Genomic DNA, 20,129 nt, shown 5'->3' with positions numbered 1-20,129 from the left:
TTACGAAAAAGCATCAAATAACGAATGACTGTTTACCAGATGGCATTTTACGACACAGGAGCCAAGGAGCAAACGCTGACGTGAGAAATCAGAATGGCCTGTCCACAGTTCTCTTCATGAGATCATGAGACTGACGGCATCAACCGTGAGCAACGTGTATCCTCCCTCCCCCCTGAACTGTTCCCTCCCATGAACACATCTTTACAACCATGGGAAAGAAAGAGAGGAGAAGAGAAGAAAAATAAAATATTTCCTTTTATTTTCTTAGGCACACAAGTGATTTGGGATACCAATTTTCAAGACATTGTAACTGCTTTGCCCTTAGAATTCACTACCGTGAATCTCAGCCACCTTTGAGAACAGTCTGCGGCAATCACTGTGCAGTTCAGACGTACCAGATCATAATTCAGTTGCAAAGTCAACAGTGTCTGTTCAATTTGTGAGTTTATTTGAACTCCTGAGTTTTAAATAGCCTATGAGAGAGTCATTCCTCTCCCCATTTAAATGGCTTTTCAGCTTAAAGCAATTAACTTTAAAAATATATATCCTAAATACCTTATTAAAAGAGAAACCAGAAACATCTACTCTGAGGATCCAGACACTATTCCATGGATCATTCCGAGCCTGGGAGAAGCCTTCAGCTGTGACATAATCTCAGCACCAAGGCCATCGACCCAGTTACAGTTGTCGTCCGACTTCACAATAAGCCTCTTTTTTTCTTCAATGCTCCTTTTCTATAAATGGTATTCTTCTGCCACACAGGGAGGATCTATTTGCACCAATGTGGCACACACCTAGCAGCTTTCAAGAACTGGAAAGATCAGTCTCACAGACAACAAATTTAAGTCATAGTAACTTCCCCAGGAAGAGTCCGAATCACCACCACAGGTTAAGAGGGGTGATGCTGGGAACAAGTGTGCCTCAACCATGTAGTTTGTTGACAGTGAGGGCAAACAAACTGAACTGGGGAAAGCCACTGTGCATCATTAGCAGCTGGTTACAGTGGAGTATGGCGGACTCTGAACACATCCATTCACTTCTGAATATAAACTGAGAATGAACATTCTAACAACAGAGACTTGATAACATGATTTCTCACTGAGTACAGATTTCAATTATTCACAAATCAGATGATCAAATAAAAATGACATAAAAGCACAGTATAAACAGGGTTTTAAAAAGAGGTAATGCAAATTTGTCAAAGTAGCCATCTTAGGAAAAATAGAACAAAATTTTAACCAGATTGAAAAAGAGGTGGACTCTAAATGAATATAAAGCAACTTTAGACTGTAGTTAACCAATGCAAAGACACCGCATTTCATTCCTATGAATATGCATTTCCTGAATACATATGGCTGGAGGCAATGCATGCCCAGTGCACTACTTGGGAACTGCTGCTGCTGCAAGCCCAGGCTGCAGGTTAGAGACAGAGAACATGGCACAGCTATGCTGCACAGATTACAGTGAATATAAATATAACCCAGACACCAGATGCACCTATCAAATAACATGGCAATAATGAACTGCTGCTAAAGAAAGGAAAAGCATAACTACATTAGTACTTTAGAAATTGTCAATCCATACTATTATAAAAGTTGATGATTTATTATATAAAATTATGATTGGCAGAATACAGAAAATTATTTCTTTTGTCTTCACATATGTAATACAATTACCAGGGAAAGTGTTAACATTTGGAAGAAGTTATTACAAATTACCAAAAGGTACTCATTTTGTGAAGTCGTTCAAGTTACAAATGCTAAGTAAATATAATGCACTTCGAAATACAAGGACTGTAAAACAAGCATGAAAACAGTGATCTTAAATAAAGATTCCTTTAACAAAAAATAGCCAATGAGAAACACAAGAAAAATGTTGCTAAGTTGTACTAAAAAGAATAAATCAAATATTTCCTTTATTAGGATGGTTAAACTAAATAAAACGTAAAATTTAACAGGCAGTAAGGACTCAGTATATATACTTGGTTTTCTACCGATGACAAAGGTCTGGAGGCCAGGCATGCACTGTAGACCAGGTGCCTTTGGTCATACTTACTCTGGTCTTCTACTGCTACTCAGAGACAAAGGAATTTACCCATCAGGAAGGGAAGGAAACTCACTTGAACTGGGCCAAAACCTTGTGTGTGAACACTATCAAATTTATCTCTGGTGTTCAGACTAGAAAGATCTGCTCACACAGGATTAATCTCTATGTCAGCAGTAACCAGGGCAAAGGTTTTACTGCCAGGAAAAGGCAGCGGAGAGAGCGCAGATAGGTTGGAACAGTCATAGAAAAGTGAAGTCCTTAACAGAAAAACGTTACCGTATCACTACAGTCTCACTAGTCACAAACAAAATCAATTAATCATTAAGTTTGCAATTAAACTACTTAACAAGTAAAGCTGATAAATGAGAGCCTAGCACACAAATCATGTTGGATTACTGTACGCTAAGTCCTAAGTGCTGTTAGCAGACACACGCTACAAGAGAAAGAACTGAGACAACTTCACATCTCAGAATTCCTGAGTCTTATCAGGGAAAAGGAACACCAAAGCCCTAAACAAAACAGCAATGATACAACAGACAGCACTAATGTGGGCTTTTTGTGAATGTTTATAGTTTTAAAGCTGAAAGCAATGGGGATATATATATACATATACATATACGTATACGTATACATATATACACGTATATATATGTATTTTATTGAAACTATAAACATGATTTTAAAGCTTGTTTCTTTTTAACAAGGCGTTTTGACTAAACAAGGCCACCTGAATGACAACTTGAGAGATGGTAAGCCCAGCATTTTAGAGGAATAATATGTTTATTTCAAAGCCTAATTATTAATATAAAAGGGGGAAATGGTTTGGTAAGAGTGCTATCGGACAGCCCTTGGATGAGGTCTAAAGGGTGAAACCAATATAATCAAATAAGAATGCAGGCTCGACTTGTGAGCCACCTGCTAACTAATGTCCCTTTTACTTTGCATATTACACAGTGAAAATAAAAGGGGTCTTAAGAGCACTTCAGTCCCACAATGTAGGATTTACACTTGTACAGAAAGGTGTAAATGACCCACAGTCACATAATGCTGGATAACATACATTCAACTGAAATATAGCTATTTTCTTACAAGCAAGGAAAATAAAGCAGTTTTTCTGCTTGGAACAAACAAGTGAACAATAAACAAAACAGTTTCCCCTCTGGACAGAATGCAAAGAACATCCAACAATGATCCATTGAGAATTGTATACTTTTACTCATCTTTAAAGACAGATGCACACAACTATTCATGGGCTTTATAAATAAAGATACTAAACAGAAAAAAAATATTTGGGTTATTTCTCTGCTTATAAGTCCCAGCAATAAAATAATTCAAAAACACTAAAGTGCACACCTATAGGCCATTACAGGTCTAACACAGGGCAGCCAAAGCTGCAGCTACAGTTACATTTACAGACCCAGAAAATGATTCTTGCTTTTAGAAAATTGTGCAATTTAAAAACTAGTCAGTTTTGTTTGTGCCATAATACAACAGCACTTGTCTCTGCCATTAGGTAAGTGACTGCTAGGCCTGGACAGCTACTAGGATCTCAGCAATCACAGTTTGTAAGAATCATACAATATTGATTCCACCTCCAGAAAACGTGAGGGTCCTCTTGTTGTAGAAGGAAGAGCCACTGGGATTCGGTTGATTGCCTTTAACCAGAGAGGTTTTCAGTTCCATCTCACAAGCTACGATAGCTGCGTTCAGTTCCACTTGAGCACGATGGACCACATAAAACATGAGGCCTATGCTTATAACAATCTGTGAATGAAAAGAAGACCAGTTACCAAAGCCATATGCAACTAAAGGAAATGAAGGCAATGGCTATACAGTGTCAAAAGGCTTCACGTGGAAACTCTTAAAAGGGAAAGGCAGGAAGTCACATAGCAATTTTTAACAGCTATTTGCTTTAACCGAGCAACCACTGTTCAATAAAATGGTAAGCTGGGCATTAGGAAAATGTGTTTCTAAATTCTGTAATTGTTTTATTTCTCCTGCAAGAAATATCATTTACTTTCTGAAAACTCAATAGATACCTTTCAATAGACTATAATGCAATGTAAAGAAATGAAGACAGTGTTAGGTGAATGTGTGCTACAGGCTGTGTAAGTAAGATGCTAAATCTGTGTAAGACACACTGAATTTGTGGTGCCTACTAGACACAGAAGCTACAGGAAGGGAGGAGACACACACTTTGCACTGACTTTCTCTAGCATGCACTGACTTTCCTCCTTAGTCTCAGAAGTATAAAAGAAAAAGAGAAAAGAGCCAACAGGATGCATAAGAAACCCTTCTAAGCTTCTCTATTTAAATGAAAGGAGGCCAGAGGACCAAGCCTCCCACAGAACACAAGCTTCTCTCCCACCATTTGCTGGAGAGCAGGCTAAAGTACAGGCACAAGATTAAGAACAGATCTCTTCCACAGAATGTGCAGTTTCACATAGAAACTTCTGCTACTAAAGAAGGAGGCAGTCTACTGAGGACACAGGAGGTCAGGACAAACCAGCCTGTGTGGACAAGTGAAGACAGCTTGATTTATTTCAAGCCAGAAGTAGAGGGGGAAGATGACAATGAACCAGCTGAGTTTGTGGAGAGCTGGGAACAGGAGAGAAAGCCTGTACCTAGGCACTTCAGTGTAACTCATCTACTCTGCAGTAACCGACGCGGAGCACACACAAAGCAGATCAAACTTGGCCTATGTGGCCTTCAGGAGTCTCCCTCTCCTCCACTTCACAATCCAGCTGCATTAAATCCCCTCTGAAACCACTTGAGCTTAACTAACACCAACAGAACAAACCAAAGCATTGCTTCCATGTTCCATTGCCTGATCTAAGAATTATGTATGTTAAGTTTAAATATGTTTATTCAAAAAGAAGGCGTTACAAACTGTCTCGGAAATGAGACGATTCCATAGTTTTAGGGAGCACTAACGATTACAGTTGAGCAATTTACAAAGATGGCATGAAAATATAAAGTATCAATAGTGTATGCTGTAAGCAATTGAAGAATTCTACTCAAACACAGTATTTATAAAAAGGTATTTCAGATAGATTTCTAATTTCTATGAAAGAGAAAATGATATATAATCTATCTTTACAAAAACCCTTAAGGATGCCTTTTATGTCAAAATCTTCATTGTACTTTGAAATGGACACAGATAGGAAATTTCACATAATATTCTGTAGGCACAATACATACAAAATGTAACATTATGTGATTAGCATGCTTATCCACATAAAGCAAGCAAAAACAAAAATTCTAAACCTACATAAAAACCAATTCCTTGAACCAAATTTTTTTGATAGCAAAGTTTTCATACAAAGTCAGGATACAGTATTTAACTTGCAATAATTTTTAAAGCAATCCCCGGAAAGGAATCTTATTTTTATGATTCATTTCTTATGTTTTCACGGAGGATATTCAATGCATCTGACCACGTCCATGTATTTCTGGGTGTCCACACAATTGAAACTGTCATCCAATATAAAGTAGTATTTAAAAAAAACTATCTACAATGAAACAATTCTTCAACTGTGGTCAAGAGAACATTAGGTTAAGTCAGAAAAAAAAAAAGGCAGTGAAGCCAGAAAACTTGGCCTTGCACTCACCTGTAAACAAAAGACAAAATATCCACTAACACTTTGTTCTGCGATGACGTCTTCCATTGTCCGTAGTGTGGTACCCAAGTAAGAATTCAGAAGCTGAGTCGGAAGCAGTCCAACCGAGGATGCCATCAGATAGTTGGGTAAGGAGAGATCAGTAATCTAGACAGTAGATTAAAGGTAATGATTTATTATCAAGTACAAAGTCATGTTTCTATAAATCTTGTTACCGCTGTTTTTTTAGGGTAGAGAGCTGAAATATGAATGAAGCACCCAAACAACTATCAAGGGATTATTTGCAAATGATAAAAGGAAATTAATCAAGAATTTACTATTCTACTCTACTAATATTGAAAGAAAACATTTAGCAACTAATTTTTCTTACCTATCTGCAAAGTCCACATACAGATCAGTATGTAAAAAGTGTTATGAGTCCCTCACATCTTATTAAATAAGCATCAATATTCTTAAATAGCAATGGGATTGTTATGCTCTGAAACCAAGTTAGACTGGACTGCTGTGCTGCAGGGCTGAGAACCCAAGGAATTGCTGTCTCCATCTCTCTTGATGCAGAACTGTCAACACTGCCTATTTCTTGGTGTCTATGTGGTAACTGTTGTTTCCTGTTATTAAAAAGTATTCATGAATACATTTGTATATTAACATGTGAAAGTCAGCATACTCCCAAGAGCCTGAGCAATCTTTTCTTCAGGTACAGCTACACCCTGCTTACTCCTTAGCAAACAGACTCTAGCAGAACAAATGAGACATCATGACCATGAAGAGAAGGTCTTCCATTTCCTCCTGAACCAGGCTAACTGCTGTACTGTAAAAGTAGCTCCAGGGAGACTTGGTGGACAGAACCTGATCTCTGCAGCCAAAAGCTAGGAAAGGCCTGGAGCCTCCCAACAGCCACAAGAGTGTCCCTGGAAGGGGCCTCTCTGCCAATCAAGCTTCAAGATGGCTGGAGGCCTGGCCCACATCTAATTGTGGAACTAAGAGGGAGCGAATCCCATGCTCCCAACTGCACAGTGATTCCTGGCCCATGGACAACACTACTAAGTTCCACTGATCTATAAAATAACACGTAATATGCATCTCAGTCATTTTAGGATAGATCAGTAGGAAAAGCAACTACTGAAACAACAAAACTTTACACTACATTCCAAATCAATCACAGACACATTGTACATGCCAATAATGACATGTCCAGCTTAAGTTTTTATTTTTTTCCTGCTTAGTTTGCCTTTTTAATACTTGTCATTATGTAATTCTGGAATTTATTAACTTTAAAAGAAATGGCATAGATTTCTTCCTTTTCTTTCCCAGGAGCCAATTTTGCTAGCATTACATAGTGGATAATCATTAGCTTCTTTATTTGCTTATGGTTTTAGTATGAATTTTCCACCCCTTCAAACCATATTATTATTAAGAATTACATCTATTCTCACTATTTATTCTTACAGATCATCTTGTCATTCAAAGAACTAAATTACATTTTATAATGAATCTAGTTACAGACAAAAAAAATCTGTGTTGAGTATCCTTATCCAAAATTCTTTGTATAATTACTCGAAAAAAATAACATATTTTGCTGAAATTTGGCTATTTAACCATATTCATGCAACATGACTTTCCCACACTCCATTTAGTTATTCTTGGGATGTAAGAAAGCTACCACTCTATTAAACTCTTTTAAACTAGTTTTAAGATCCAGGATTTTAGCCACCTATAAACAGTTGCTCTATGACAATTATAACAATAATAATGTAGATTATAATTCCATTCTTGCTGAATTAATCTATAGCCACAAATGAACAGGAAATGTAGCATTTTGGCATTGGAAATAATATTACAGCAACAAGATGGTAATTTTTCATCAATGAGCCATAACTGTCCATGCAAGATGGCCTGATATTTGCTGAAAGAGATACAGAGTAAGATTCGTCAAAGATTCACATATATGGTCCAGCACACCACTACCTGAGACACAGAAAGGGAACCTGAGACAGATAACTGCCGAGCAGAGAGGACTCGGAATTAGTTCTGGGACCAAGGCAGGGCAACGTGGTAGAAGGAGGCTACGCATGGGCTTAGAGGCACCGATGGGTGCAAAGGCAGGCAGGTGCTGTGGGGAAGCATCACAGAGATGATGTGGGAGGGGAAGACCAGATGCAAAGACGACACTGGCAGGACAATCTTACTGTTTAGACATGTGAAAGAGAATCTTCAACACTAAAGAAAGTAGAAGCAAGCACGATGAATCTTGGAACAGACTTGGTAAAGAGGACCAAACCACTCAGATGAGAAGAACCAGGGCCTTGGCTCACAGAAGCAGAGGAGCTTCTGTTTTAAAAGAAAATGTGCTAAATGTTTACAATGGCAAAATAAGGCAAAAAATGAGTGATAAAAATCCTTTTATATATTTAACATGAAATTTATCAAAATCATATTTAAATACTGAGGAGAGGAAACCAGCAGGTGCGGGGGACTGCTGCTCTCCCAGGGGACTGAGGAGAGCATGGTTCTAACATCGGGGTAGCTCCCCAAAGCCTGGAATTTCAGGCCTCCACAAGCACCCACTTACACACTGAACATAGAGACACATACATAAAAATAAAAATTGGTGTGTGTGTATGTGTGTATGTGTGTGTGTGTGGAGAAACAGCACAATCAGTGGTTTAGAGAACGTACTGATCTAAACAACTGATGTTCTTCCAGAGGACCCATATTTAGTTCGCATCACCCACACTGGGCAGCTTGAGGGATCTAAAGTCCTCTCTGGTCCTCTCCAGGCAGCTGGCATTCATGTTTAAATGCCAGCATATACAGACAGGCACACATACACATAATTTAAAAGATAAATCTCAAAAACTACTGAGGTTCCATTCTAAAATCTCCTAATATAAAATTTCAGTCTACAGTCTTAAATGTAATACAGTTGTCTTTGAACAGAATTCATAATTAACATTCAGAGGACATAAAAAATATCTCTGTTGGCAATGCTAACAGATTTCAGAAGCAGGACAGACTTGGACAGTTGCTCTTTAGCATGACTAAGGCCCAAGATTAAGTCAAGGTTCATCAAAACGTAAAGGATGAAGTCTTATCATGGGGGAAGTACCACACCACTTCCATCTATTGTTTCTATGACTAAGCAAATGACAAACTTCAGATAATCACTCTGAACAGCTTTGCTAGAGAGTGCATAACAAAATCACTTCCTAAGCTATTAATAACACTACTAAAGATAAGATTTCAAGTTATTTTAAAGTAGAATTTGAACAAGCCCAAATCCTAGTCAGAACCTGCATTTTTCTGATCTTTGACAAACCCAAGTTTCTATAGAGATCTCCCCAGCTTCCTTTCCCAAGTCTTTACCCACATAATTTTAAATGATTTACTTGTCTTTTCAGAGAGGTCCATGTAGGGCGGCGCACTGAGATCATTACCTAGCTAGAGTACCCTAGGACCTTGGCACCACAGTTATCTTCCAAATGCAAAGAGTCCACGGAAATCTCAATCTAGAACATCAGTTTTAGTTGGACAGTTGCTATGGTCAGCAACAGAAATTATCTAGTGAGATTTTCAGAGACTAGGAATGCCACCTGACAGGCATGTGTATGTAAGCATATTAGACATCGGTAATAAATACTCATGTGTATGTGCACACTACTGTCTTATCTGTACATGTATGCCTGAGTTTATTTATGTGTGTGACCCACAAGTGTGCAGGTGCCCGAAAAAGTCAGATGCCCTGGGGTTGGGGTCCCAGGAAGCTACACACTGCCCAGTGTGGATGCTGGGAACCAGGTCCTTTGTAAGGGTGGTAGCTGCCATTTGTCCAGCACTGGGGACAGACAGTCATTTCTCCTGAGTTACTGTGCCTCACCTGAAGAACAACTTGGAACCCACATTCTTTAGAGGTGGGGCATAAAATACCATCCTTGGAGAATTTTGCTCCATAAATATGCTCATTTTTGAAGTTTACATTACTTATACAGGGTTTTACAAATTCTAATTTAAAACACTAAAACTTTATCAATATTACATAGAATAACTCAATATAGAATTAGTGAAAAGCATGAAAGTAATATGTGCAAAAGATCTCAAATTTGCCTGTAACTCTATGAGTCTAATATTGGGTTGGGCAAATTATACGTCCTTGTATTAGGCACACATCAAGCTCTGTGCATCAATGGTATTGCTCAGTCAATTACTATTAAGGTATTATATAAATTCTAAAGAAAATATATTACATATTATACAGAAAAATCATGAACATCTACCTTGACTTTTATTAAAGACAGAAGCATTTAAAGTGACTACTTTACTTCTCATCTCCTTGATATAGCAGGTGCTTTTTGCATGCATATTCCATACACTTACTGTTACTGTCTCAGAAATGTTAGAGAAGAGGGAGAAAGAAGTCAAACATGGTAGGTAGTATTCACTCTGAGGAAACTGAAAAGTATGTCAATTGACTGAAGGGCTGGGGAGTAGCGCAGCTAGTGGATGCTCACACAGTATACATGAAGCCATGGGTAGCATGCAGGCCAAGGCATAAACTGGCTGTAGGTCTGCATCTGTAATCCCAGCACATAGGAGATGAAGGCAGGAGACACACAGGAGATCAAGACCCTCTTCCACTACATAATGAGTTCAAGACAAATGTCTGATACAGGAGATCACATCTCAAAAAACCAAAACCAAACAAAACCACCAAAAGCAAATAAGCTCCTAAGTGCCTTTCCCTCTCCTGAAGACGCTTCCATGCCTGTCCTGCATTCTTAGCCTTGGCTGCCAAGGTCAAAACCTCACAAGTCAGTCAGTGATACAGTAACGTCCCTATTCCTCACTCTTTCTACTACAACTTGTCAAATGCATCTTCTAAATGTCCATACACCACCGCCTCATCAGATTCCCACTTAGTGTCTTCCTTTCCAACACGGACTGAACCCTACAGAAACCTCTGTAAAATGCAAACCCGATCCTCAGTCAGCTCCGGGTGGGTGGTGGCTCTCAGAAGGAATCGATTCCTCAGTGTGAGTTCCATTTCATTTCTGCAGTCTAGCCTTTGACCATCTAATGCTTTAGGTCAGAGTTCCCTCCACACCAAATGCTCTTAGTGCCTAGCGCATCCTTTGCTTCTGAAAAGAATGCTCAGGCTTCTTCCCACTCCCTTGACTAGGATAACTGCCATTCACTACCCAGTCAAAGACTCCTGAAGGAACCTCTGATACCCAAAGACAATACTTAAGTGCTTCCGGTGGCTGTGATGGGCAGCGCTTGTCCATCACACTGGACAGCAACTGGAGGTCACACAGTTGATCTGTCCCTGGCACAGAATAAATTTTGTTTTTTATTATTCTAGTAGATCATTAAGGAAAAAATACCTAATAAATATTAGCTGTAAATATATGGTAATTAGAGGCTAATTATATCAACTTCAAAACTGGTTTGTTTACAAATATGAAAACAACAGCTGATATTTACAAACAGCCTGAGATTTTTAAAAAAATGTCTACCTGTAATAGACTACTTAAAAATGCTCACCTAGCATACAGAAAACATTTTACCTAGAAAGTTACTATCAATATTTGCATCATATAACTAGAATTCTTGTTCCCCCTGGAATATTCATGCCTTAGGACTTTGGCTTTAGGCTTGGACTTATTAACAGCTATTTATGTGTACTATCTAGACCAGTAGTGAGTACACAGTAGGTGCCTACTAATTACCTGCTTAATGGATACAGAATGGAAACTAAAAGTTTTTCTAGTAACTTCTCTGGTAAAATTGAGATACAATGATTAAGTGGCAACTTTGATAGTTCAGAAAAAAATCTTGTTACTAAAAAGAGTAGGACTCAGGGTTGGGGTGGGTTGGGGTGTGGCTGGGAGAGGTCCTACTCTGAGAGAGAGAGAGAGAGAGAGAGAGAGAGAGAGAGAGAGAGAGAGAGAGAGAGAGAGAACAAAAGACCTCCTGTTGACTGAGGTGATTTGGCCATTGGATGCAAAATCCACCTTCACATAATGCAAACTTCATCAGCTCCACAGCCCTAAATTAGGAACTGCTTCTAATGATTCCCAAGTAATCTGGAGATCAATGGCCCATTTGAGAATTTCATTAATCCATAACACTGAATCTTCTTGAGGGGTGGGGAAGGGTACAACCTTATTAAACATAACCTCTAAAACACAAGGTGAAAATTGTTAACATAGTTTGATAAATTTTAGGTCTACCTTTTCTACTCATTCAACAAAAATTGGTCAAATACCTTTCCCACATAAGATCCAGCTCTAAATTAGAATTAAGAAAGGAGAGAGGCAAGGATAGTTGTGTGGCCATTAAAAGTCACGGTGTAGCACATGACTACATTGAGTTAGAAGTCACAAAAATCATTTAGAACACCAACTCAGGTTATGAAAACATATATCAGTTAACTACAAAGCAAAGCAACGAAGTACAAAAAAAGTTGTTTTCTTGGCATGTACTTTCAAGCTTTGTAAAGAAATCTCTTGGTAAAGCGTGGGGGAAACGACGCTAGAGCTTTCAGCCCTCACTGATTTCTGTGGGTATGTGCGTGTGTCTTTAGTCCAGGAAGGGTTATGAAGACATTCCACACAGTGCTGAGCTAGAAATAGATATGGGAAACAAGCATGTATACGGCAGACACCAGAGGGGTGTCTAGATAATCAGAGTATGAAAAGAGAGAAAAGCACTTCAAGGAAATAATGAAAGCAGCTATCTTTAGTGACACTGGAAGGTTTGAAGGTGTGGCTAAGATGCTATCTACCACCTCCCCCGGAGTGTACTATCTCTCTTATTCTCAGTTCTGCATGCCACGTGCAGCAGTTTATATTAATAAAAATTATGATTTGATACATTACCTCAGGACACATTTCATAATCTATTATCTTAGTTCCAGTCTGTCTGTATTCATAGCACAGAACAAGAATTCAAGGAAATGTAAACACTTTAAACAAAACACATTCCCACTAAATTCTTTAGAAAAATGCAACAGGTCATGTTAAGTCAATGCTCAAAACATCTGCATTTTAAAAAGCGAGCTAAGACCTTACCTACTCTTGAGAAGTAAGAGAACTGGAGGCCAGATTCATTCAATTGCTTCACCGTGCCTACAGTAGCTGACACAGAACTAGAAGCCCCGAGAGTCCCCAGGCTAAGACTATGATCACATTTATGGCTTTAGACATGCCCATTTTTTTTTTAATTATTTGTAATAGATGTAAGTTCAACTGTGATTTAAATTACTAAAAGAAACTCTTGTTGATAAATCAAATCCTAGGGAGACATATTGAAGGGTTCTGCGTGCCATGTGCAATTACGTCTGTTTTAAGTTAGGATGGCATCTTTGACTGGCAGTATTCCAGTCAGTGCTGGCTTATGCTCCGTGATCTCTCACTCACAATCAATCCAACCCAAGAGCAAGTCCTTCTGCGGCTGCTTCTAACTTTCTAAGAGTACACTAAACAATCAGAGTAATGAAGAGCTGAGGAGTGCACAGGTATTCCACTGCGACCCAGGCTGAGGGATGCCTGCTGCTTTGTATTTTCACATAGCCTTATTCTGTTTTGACTTTATACTCAATGCATACTACTTCCACTTAAATCGTTCTGTCTTGAGAAGACGGCATATGGGCTTCTCTTCAACTGCAGCAGCAGGAACTGCAGCTCGATGGGTATTTTGTTGCACTGTCTATAAAGCAGAAGTGGCAAACTCTTTCCATTAAGTGTGAAGTAGTAAATATTTTAGGCCGTGCAGGTTAGGGTTTGTCTCAGCACCTGAACTTTGCTGTCTTTTCTCAAAAAGAAAATAAAAAGCTACAGAGAACATATAGATGATGCACAGATGCCAAAGTCTGAATTTCAGAGAATGTTTGTATGTATGAGGCACTACACTGTGGTATACTTTGCTGACCCTAATATCTAACTCAACTCTGCATAGTCCCACACAATGTCTGACAGGAAAGAGGCCCAGCAGATGCTTACTCCACGGGGTTTGTATGGATAGCAGACCTCTGAGAAAGCCAGTTCTTCTGGCACCAATGCGGAACCAGCCACAACCAGCCAGTTATGCTTCAACGGTCTTAACTGTAAGATGAAGACTATAACAGATATGAATATTAAATAAGCAATATATATATGAGACTGGGGCCCAGTATTTCATATAGGCAACACAGACACTATTAAACATTTAAAAAGTGAGCTTCATGTTCTGTTGTGAGATATAGAGAACAGAAAGAAATAGTAAATAATGAGCAAACCATAACATATCACAGCTTTGTAGTAGATATTATAAAAATACATTTTATAAGACAAGGAATGTATCAAAAAGGTACAACTTCGTCAAGATAACTAAGCAAATGCTAACACCAAGTTTGATTTAAGATTGTGGTATTTGTCTTTTATAAAAGATTGATACTGTCTTAAACAACTGCTCTAATAGAAAATTAAGGAATATCATACATGTAAATCTGCTCTGTGTGTGTTATACAACATGTAAGACAACCTTGTACACTATATGTTTCTTTTAATATTTAAGGTTAATGAAAATAAATTTTCCATGTATATTTGTTTGAGAGAAGAATCTACAGAAATTTTTGACTTTGTATGAGTTTCCTTTGACTAAAGTAAAAAAGTCTTCTAGGAAGTCCCATGGCACAGTCTTATGTTAGACATGTGTGGACTGGAAACACTATTATGAATTCCATTACCCATACAACAACCCGCAATCATGTAGTCCTTTGAGATCAAGACCACCATTTTACTGGAAGTAATGTTAAAATGCAGGTTTTCAAGGGGACCTCAGAGTGGCTATGACAAGGACAGTGTAGTGTTTATTCAGTGAAGTGTGCCATAGTCTGAATAGACTTATCAAAGTATTTCTTCTAGAAGATTTTAGTCTTTAAGAATTTAGTCTCTTGTACTTAGTACCAACAATCCTTCTTTACTGATCTAGAGTTCCTTTTAACTGGAAACTGAGAAAAGTGAAACCTGCAGTTTCTAGTAGAGACAGGATTTCATTTGCCAAATATAGTGTCTACTTCAAAGGGTGACAAGGATTAAACAAATGACATCAAAAGGTGCATAGCCACTCACTATAGATGGTTCAGAGAGGAACTAGTCAAGGGTAGATGCAATTCATTCTCAGGCAAAAGAAAGGAACCTGAGGATTCACAAAGGGTAAATAATCAGATCATATTTATATTGCAGTGCTCATTTTTGGATAAAGATGGGAGAATATAAGCCTGAAGCAAGAAGCAGGAACACTTGGTAAAGATTCCTGAGTCACAGCAGAGGCAGTAGACTAGACTGGAGTGTCAGGAGGCAAGTCCCACAGGGCTCAGGCATGATTAACACCTGGTGTGTGGAGAGTGTGCCAAGTGCCAGAGGCACAGAGTCTACACTAGCAGCTCGTCTACACTAGCAGCTCTCCTCATCTCTCCTACCACCACATCATCACTCTGTGAGGTCACTTATGACCCTGTAACTTGCACGCTGGGAAAAAGTGAGATCCACTACAAAGGACATGTGAAAGTCCAGAATTATATTCACTATTCTCAGGAACCAAGACGCTCAAGCCAACGCAACTTGGCCATGTATTTGAACCCAGTCATATCTTAAAGTCTTGATGCAAATGACTTTTTATTGTAAAGTTGGCCAAATTTTATGTTCATTGTACGTAACTGCAAAATGGTAAAAGATTTATTTGTTTATTTATTTATTTATTTATTTATTTATTTGTTTGTTTGTTTGTTTTCCAGAAACAGGGTTTCTCTGTGTAGCCCTGGCTGTCCTGGAACTTACTCTGTAGACCAGGCTGGTCTTGAACTCAGAAACCCGCATGCCTCTGTCTCCCAAGTGCTGGGATTAAAGGAGTGTGCCACCGCTGCCAGGGGTAAAATGGTAAAAGTTGAAAGGCCGAGTACCTGGGAACCTCAATGTGAACTCTAGAATCACTCAACATGGGGAATCCAGTCATCTAATACCTTTCCTTATAAGTGAAGTCAAAGTTGGGCATGCAGGCTCACATAATGCAACAGGTAACTTGCTCATGCCCATGCCCATGTAGCTAGCTCAGGCTAAGAAAAAAGAGATCACTACAAGGGACATTTTAAAGCAGCAAATGCAGTTCTGTGCTGACAGCAGCCAAGGGCAAAGCTGCCCTGCCAGCCCCAATTCAAGAGTCAAAAGGATATGAGGTAGTGGGCCATCCCCAGAGTTAAGTTTGACACAACCCAAATCAAGCAGAATACAACCTCCCTTTTGGCCACCGAAAGCTAGAGGTTATCACTACAGCCTAATTTAGGCTACCACGAATAACCTAGTAAGAAAAGCATACAAGCTATCTCAAACGTGTCCAGTTAGGAACCGTCCTCAGCAACACACAAACTGTAAGCCCTGAGATCACTATAATGTGCAGCAAGACCTGGACTTCACCAAAGGTACTTTGAGGAGGGAGAAGTTTTACCTGTTTCCAAGAAGAAACGATGGGAGAGAAAAACCTAAGTACACACTTAGAATTAAAGAATTATGGTTAATAATTAGAAGCAAAGGAAGCCCCTTTATGTCTTCCATATACTCAACTTTTACAACTAGCTTCTGCCTCCAAAATGTAACTACCTTGACCACCAACCATAGTATAGGCCAGGAAAAATAATGCCTTCAAAGCATTAGCTTAATACTCATGACTCTACAGCATTTTACAAATGAGGAAGCAAGGATTTCACGTAGCAGGAACCAAGCAAAGACTATTTTCAAAACCTCTGCTTTGTCTGACTTTCACACCTAAGTTCCTCTTTGAGCTAAATATTATATTCATGGTTATTGAGAAAATGAGAAACTAGTTTCAACGGGAGTCTTTAAAAGACTCACTAAGGAGAAGAGCAGAAAACTAAAAAGTATGCCTGGCGATGGGCATGAGGCCTAGAAGATGGAGGCCCAGTGATGTGACGTTCTAGAAGGCAAAAGGGAGAAGTCAGGTCACAGCCAACAGCACCCTACACTGCGTTTTCTCGCTCTCACAGATCCTGAGCAAACACAGCCAACTACTGAGGTTGAAAGATCCTCTCCTGTGAGAAGACAGCCTAGGAGGATGTGGATCAACAGACCCGATCCAGTGGCTTCATGGCCCATCCTGCCTGTTTGTGTTTGAGAATTTTATAGAAACACACACTACAATCAGCTGATTACATGTTTAAACTGCAGCTCTGCCTCTGGCAGGTGACTCCAAAAGTTCCAAGATAAATAAGGCTTTGTTTTCTTCTTTCTAAAATGGTAACAATACTCTCTTGCAATAGAAACTTTTCTTCTTTATCTCCTGACCCAGTATTGCCCAATGAAAGGCTCCTGACCCCTGTTAAACTCAGCTACAAATTGAGTAACCACAAACTATTTGCAATAGTATAGTATTTCTTACGGATTTAATATATAAGAGACATCAGAAAAGGAAAAAGTTGTAATCAGTATGTATCTTCCTCAATCTCCATGACTTTATTAGGTACTAAATATTCCATGAAGAAACAGAGAGGGCCATGGGTTGAGCCTCTATTTTGGCCATAGTTCAAAGTTTGGCTCTACCACTTACTTCCCAGGCGGCAACGGAAAGAGCAAACAGCAGGTAAAAAACGCAATGCAATGGAGCCTCTGGCATATCTATTGCATGTAATCCCAGCAGCCTATCAATCAAGGCCCAATACTTTCCTCATTTTACAAATGAAGGTGCAGAAAGAACAAGACACCTTAGCCAAGGTCATCAGACGCCTAAAGCAGGGCTGCAGAATACTGGTTCAGGGTCCTCATCTGTTGGAGGCAACAACTATTTGATGGGTACAGTGACTTCTACCAGCTGAAGGATGGAAAATACCTGGAAAGAGCCTAGAATAGCAGTTGTCACATACTACGTAGACTAGAAAAGATGCAGGTTGTGTCAGGGATAGACCACACTATCAGAAGTAAAACTATACATGGTCCTAATCCTCCATCATATTTCAAAGTCTTGGTACAGCTGATCTATTACGAGGCTGATCAAATTATCCTCACATTTCACAATGTGAAACAATAAAAGCTGAAAGGCTGAGGTCAAACTTACTGCCATCTCTCAATATATGCAGTTTCCTTTTAGTTGACAGGCGAATACCTGGGAATCTCAGGTATGAACTCTAGTGTGCAATCACTCAATGTGGGAAACTCATTCAGTCTTTTTTTTCTGTAAAAGTGAAGTCAACGCTGGACATGGGGATTCATGCTTGTAATACAGCACTAAGGGAGGCTGAGGCAGGAGAATCACTGCCAGTCTGGGGCCAGCCTGAGCGACTCAGTGAGCTCTAGGACAGCCTGGGCTAGAGTTATAACCTGTCTTAAAACAAAACAGAGTCAGATTAGGTTTCATAATTTGTAGTAAAGTCATAAAGTTCCCATCGAGTGGTCGCCACCTCACCAGCAATGATTGTACCTTTAAAACAGGTACCTTGCTATAGAAACCCACACAGAATAAGCTAAACCTATGACCACAAGGGCAAGTCTTTAGATAATGTGTTTAAGAAGAGCCGGTCTTCATTTTGTTTTATGAACTACTGAAATGACTTCAAAATAGAATTCTAAACAAAGATAAACAGGTTTCTCAGCTTTCCATAGTACTGCAGCAAACTACTTTTAAGAGGCTTATTGCAAATTTAGGAAACTCCAAGAACTTGGGGTCTACTGCTGTCTCCTCCACTGTTAAAAACAAAAAACGATCCACAGTTCCAATATCATCAGAAACCTGAATCAAAACCCTGCTGCATTCATGCAGGGCAGAAAGAAAGCTAGCGAAGTGAATTCACAAAGCTTTATGGCTCAAGAGCTACCAAAGCCGCTTCAGACATGCAATGACAACGGGACACTTTCCTTTAACTTACCTGTATCCCCCAACCCAAGTTAAATGAGTACTTCATTTTTTTCATCAAACTCATAAACACACGCACCAGAAAAAAATAATAGGATCAGGTCTTTCAGGGGCTATGTTATATGAATTTTAACATAATTTTTTTCAGGATGCCATAAAAATGTCAATGACACTTCTGTCCGGTATCTGTCATACTGAGCGCCTCCTAGGGTGGTCACAAGACCTCTAAAAGACAAATTTGGAGAGAGATCGAGAAAGAGAGGGCAGGGGGACTCACCCCACTTACCGAAAACACTGCGTTCTGAAGCCCAAAAGGTATGGGAGTCAATCGGGCCAGTGCCACCACCTTCAGGCCGCTTCCTCCCTCCACGACGCGGATAACGGCGCTCAGCTTGTCGCTGCTCTGGATCCTGGCGGCCACCCAGGCAGTGAGTAGCCGCTTGCAAACCACATGAGCGATAAAGGTGCCGATGAGGACGCCCACCACCATGAGCCCCATGCCTAGCACGAAGCCGTACAGGTAGCCGGCCGCCACATTAAGCACGATGTAGCCCCAGCCACAGGGAAAGGAGACGACGATGAAACCCACGACGAAGAGCAGGACCCCGAGCAGCGAGTCGAGACTCTCCACCCAGAGCAGGAGGTGCTGCAGGTAGCGGCGGACCAGGGCCAGGGAAGCGAAGCACAGGGCGGCCAGCACGCACACCAGCACGAGGCTTCGGCACCAACAGGTGCTGCCGAGGCAGCAGCAGCGCCAGTTTCTCACCTCGGCCACCCCGACCACCACGCCGCCGCCGCCGCCGCCGCTCCCGGGGCCGCCTGCCAACGCCCCGGCCGGCGCCGGCAAGTCCGAGGCCGCGGGCGGAGCGTGGCGCTCCAGATAGGCACCGAGCAGGGCGCCCGAGGCCGCCGCCGCCGCCGCCGCAGCCGCCGCCGCCGCGCTGGCCCCGCCCCCGCGGGGAAGGCGGTCCTCCGGGCAGTCCCCGCCCGCAGTCCGCTCTGGTGGTGCCCAGCGGCCCGGCTGCTCTGCGCCGCCCGGCCGACCGGCGTGCTGCAAGGCCCGGGGCAGCGTGTGGAGCAGGTTCCCTCCGGGGCTCCGCATGCCTCGGCCTCAGCCGGCCAGTGTCTCCACTCCCGCCGCGTCCTCCCGCCTGCGATCTTCCATGGCACCCCGCACGCCAGGCCTCGGTTCCCTGCGTCCGCTTGCTGGGAGGGAACGGCCGGAGAAGGGCGGCAGCGGCGGTCGAGACGCGGTACGGCCGGGAGTCGGTCGAGTCTGGACCCCGCGCCCGCAGAGCCCGCCCCCTTGGGCCGGAGGGGCGGGGCACGCGCAGAGGGGGCGGAGACATAGCTGGGTAGTCGGTCACGCCCCCGTGACGCCCGGCTAGTGCTGCTGATGAGTGGCGAGGTACCCGCGTCTCTCAGGCAACGGAGGCCTCCGTAGCCGGGGGCAGAAGAGTGAGACAGGGGGAGGAGGCCACGGGAAGCGGAAGGGGACCCGGGGCTGCGCGCTCGCAGCTTCCACGGGCGCGCGCGTGCCTGCGTGTCAAAGACCCTTGGCCGCAG

General features: G+C 41.2%; 1 protein-coding gene across 1 annotated transcript; it reads right to left on the bottom strand.

Annotated features, from left to right (window-relative positions):
• Positions 1 to 237: 237 nt before the first annotated feature.
• Positions 238 to 19,882, bottom strand: Tmem64 (transmembrane protein 64). Its single transcript, XM_052176116.1, has 3 exons — positions 18,850 to 19,882; positions 5,658 to 5,813; positions 238 to 3,810 (listed from the first exon to the last, which is right to left on the bottom strand). Exons 1-3 carry the CDS (start codon positions 19,663 to 19,665, stop codon positions 3,619 to 3,621), a joined length of 1,164 nt encoding a protein of 387 aa, XP_052032076.1. The 5' UTR covers positions 19,666 to 19,882; the 3' UTR covers positions 238 to 3,618.
• Positions 19,883 to 20,129: the final 247 nt, after the last annotated feature.

Source organism: Apodemus sylvaticus, chromosome 3, assembly GCF_947179515.1.
Source record: "Apodemus sylvaticus chromosome 3, mApoSyl1.1, whole genome shotgun sequence".
Lineage (NCBI taxonomy): Eukaryota > Metazoa > Chordata > Mammalia > Rodentia > Muridae > Apodemus > Apodemus sylvaticus.
Note: the sequence above shows the minus strand (reverse complement) of the source record. Positions and strands in the feature narration are given on the sequence as shown.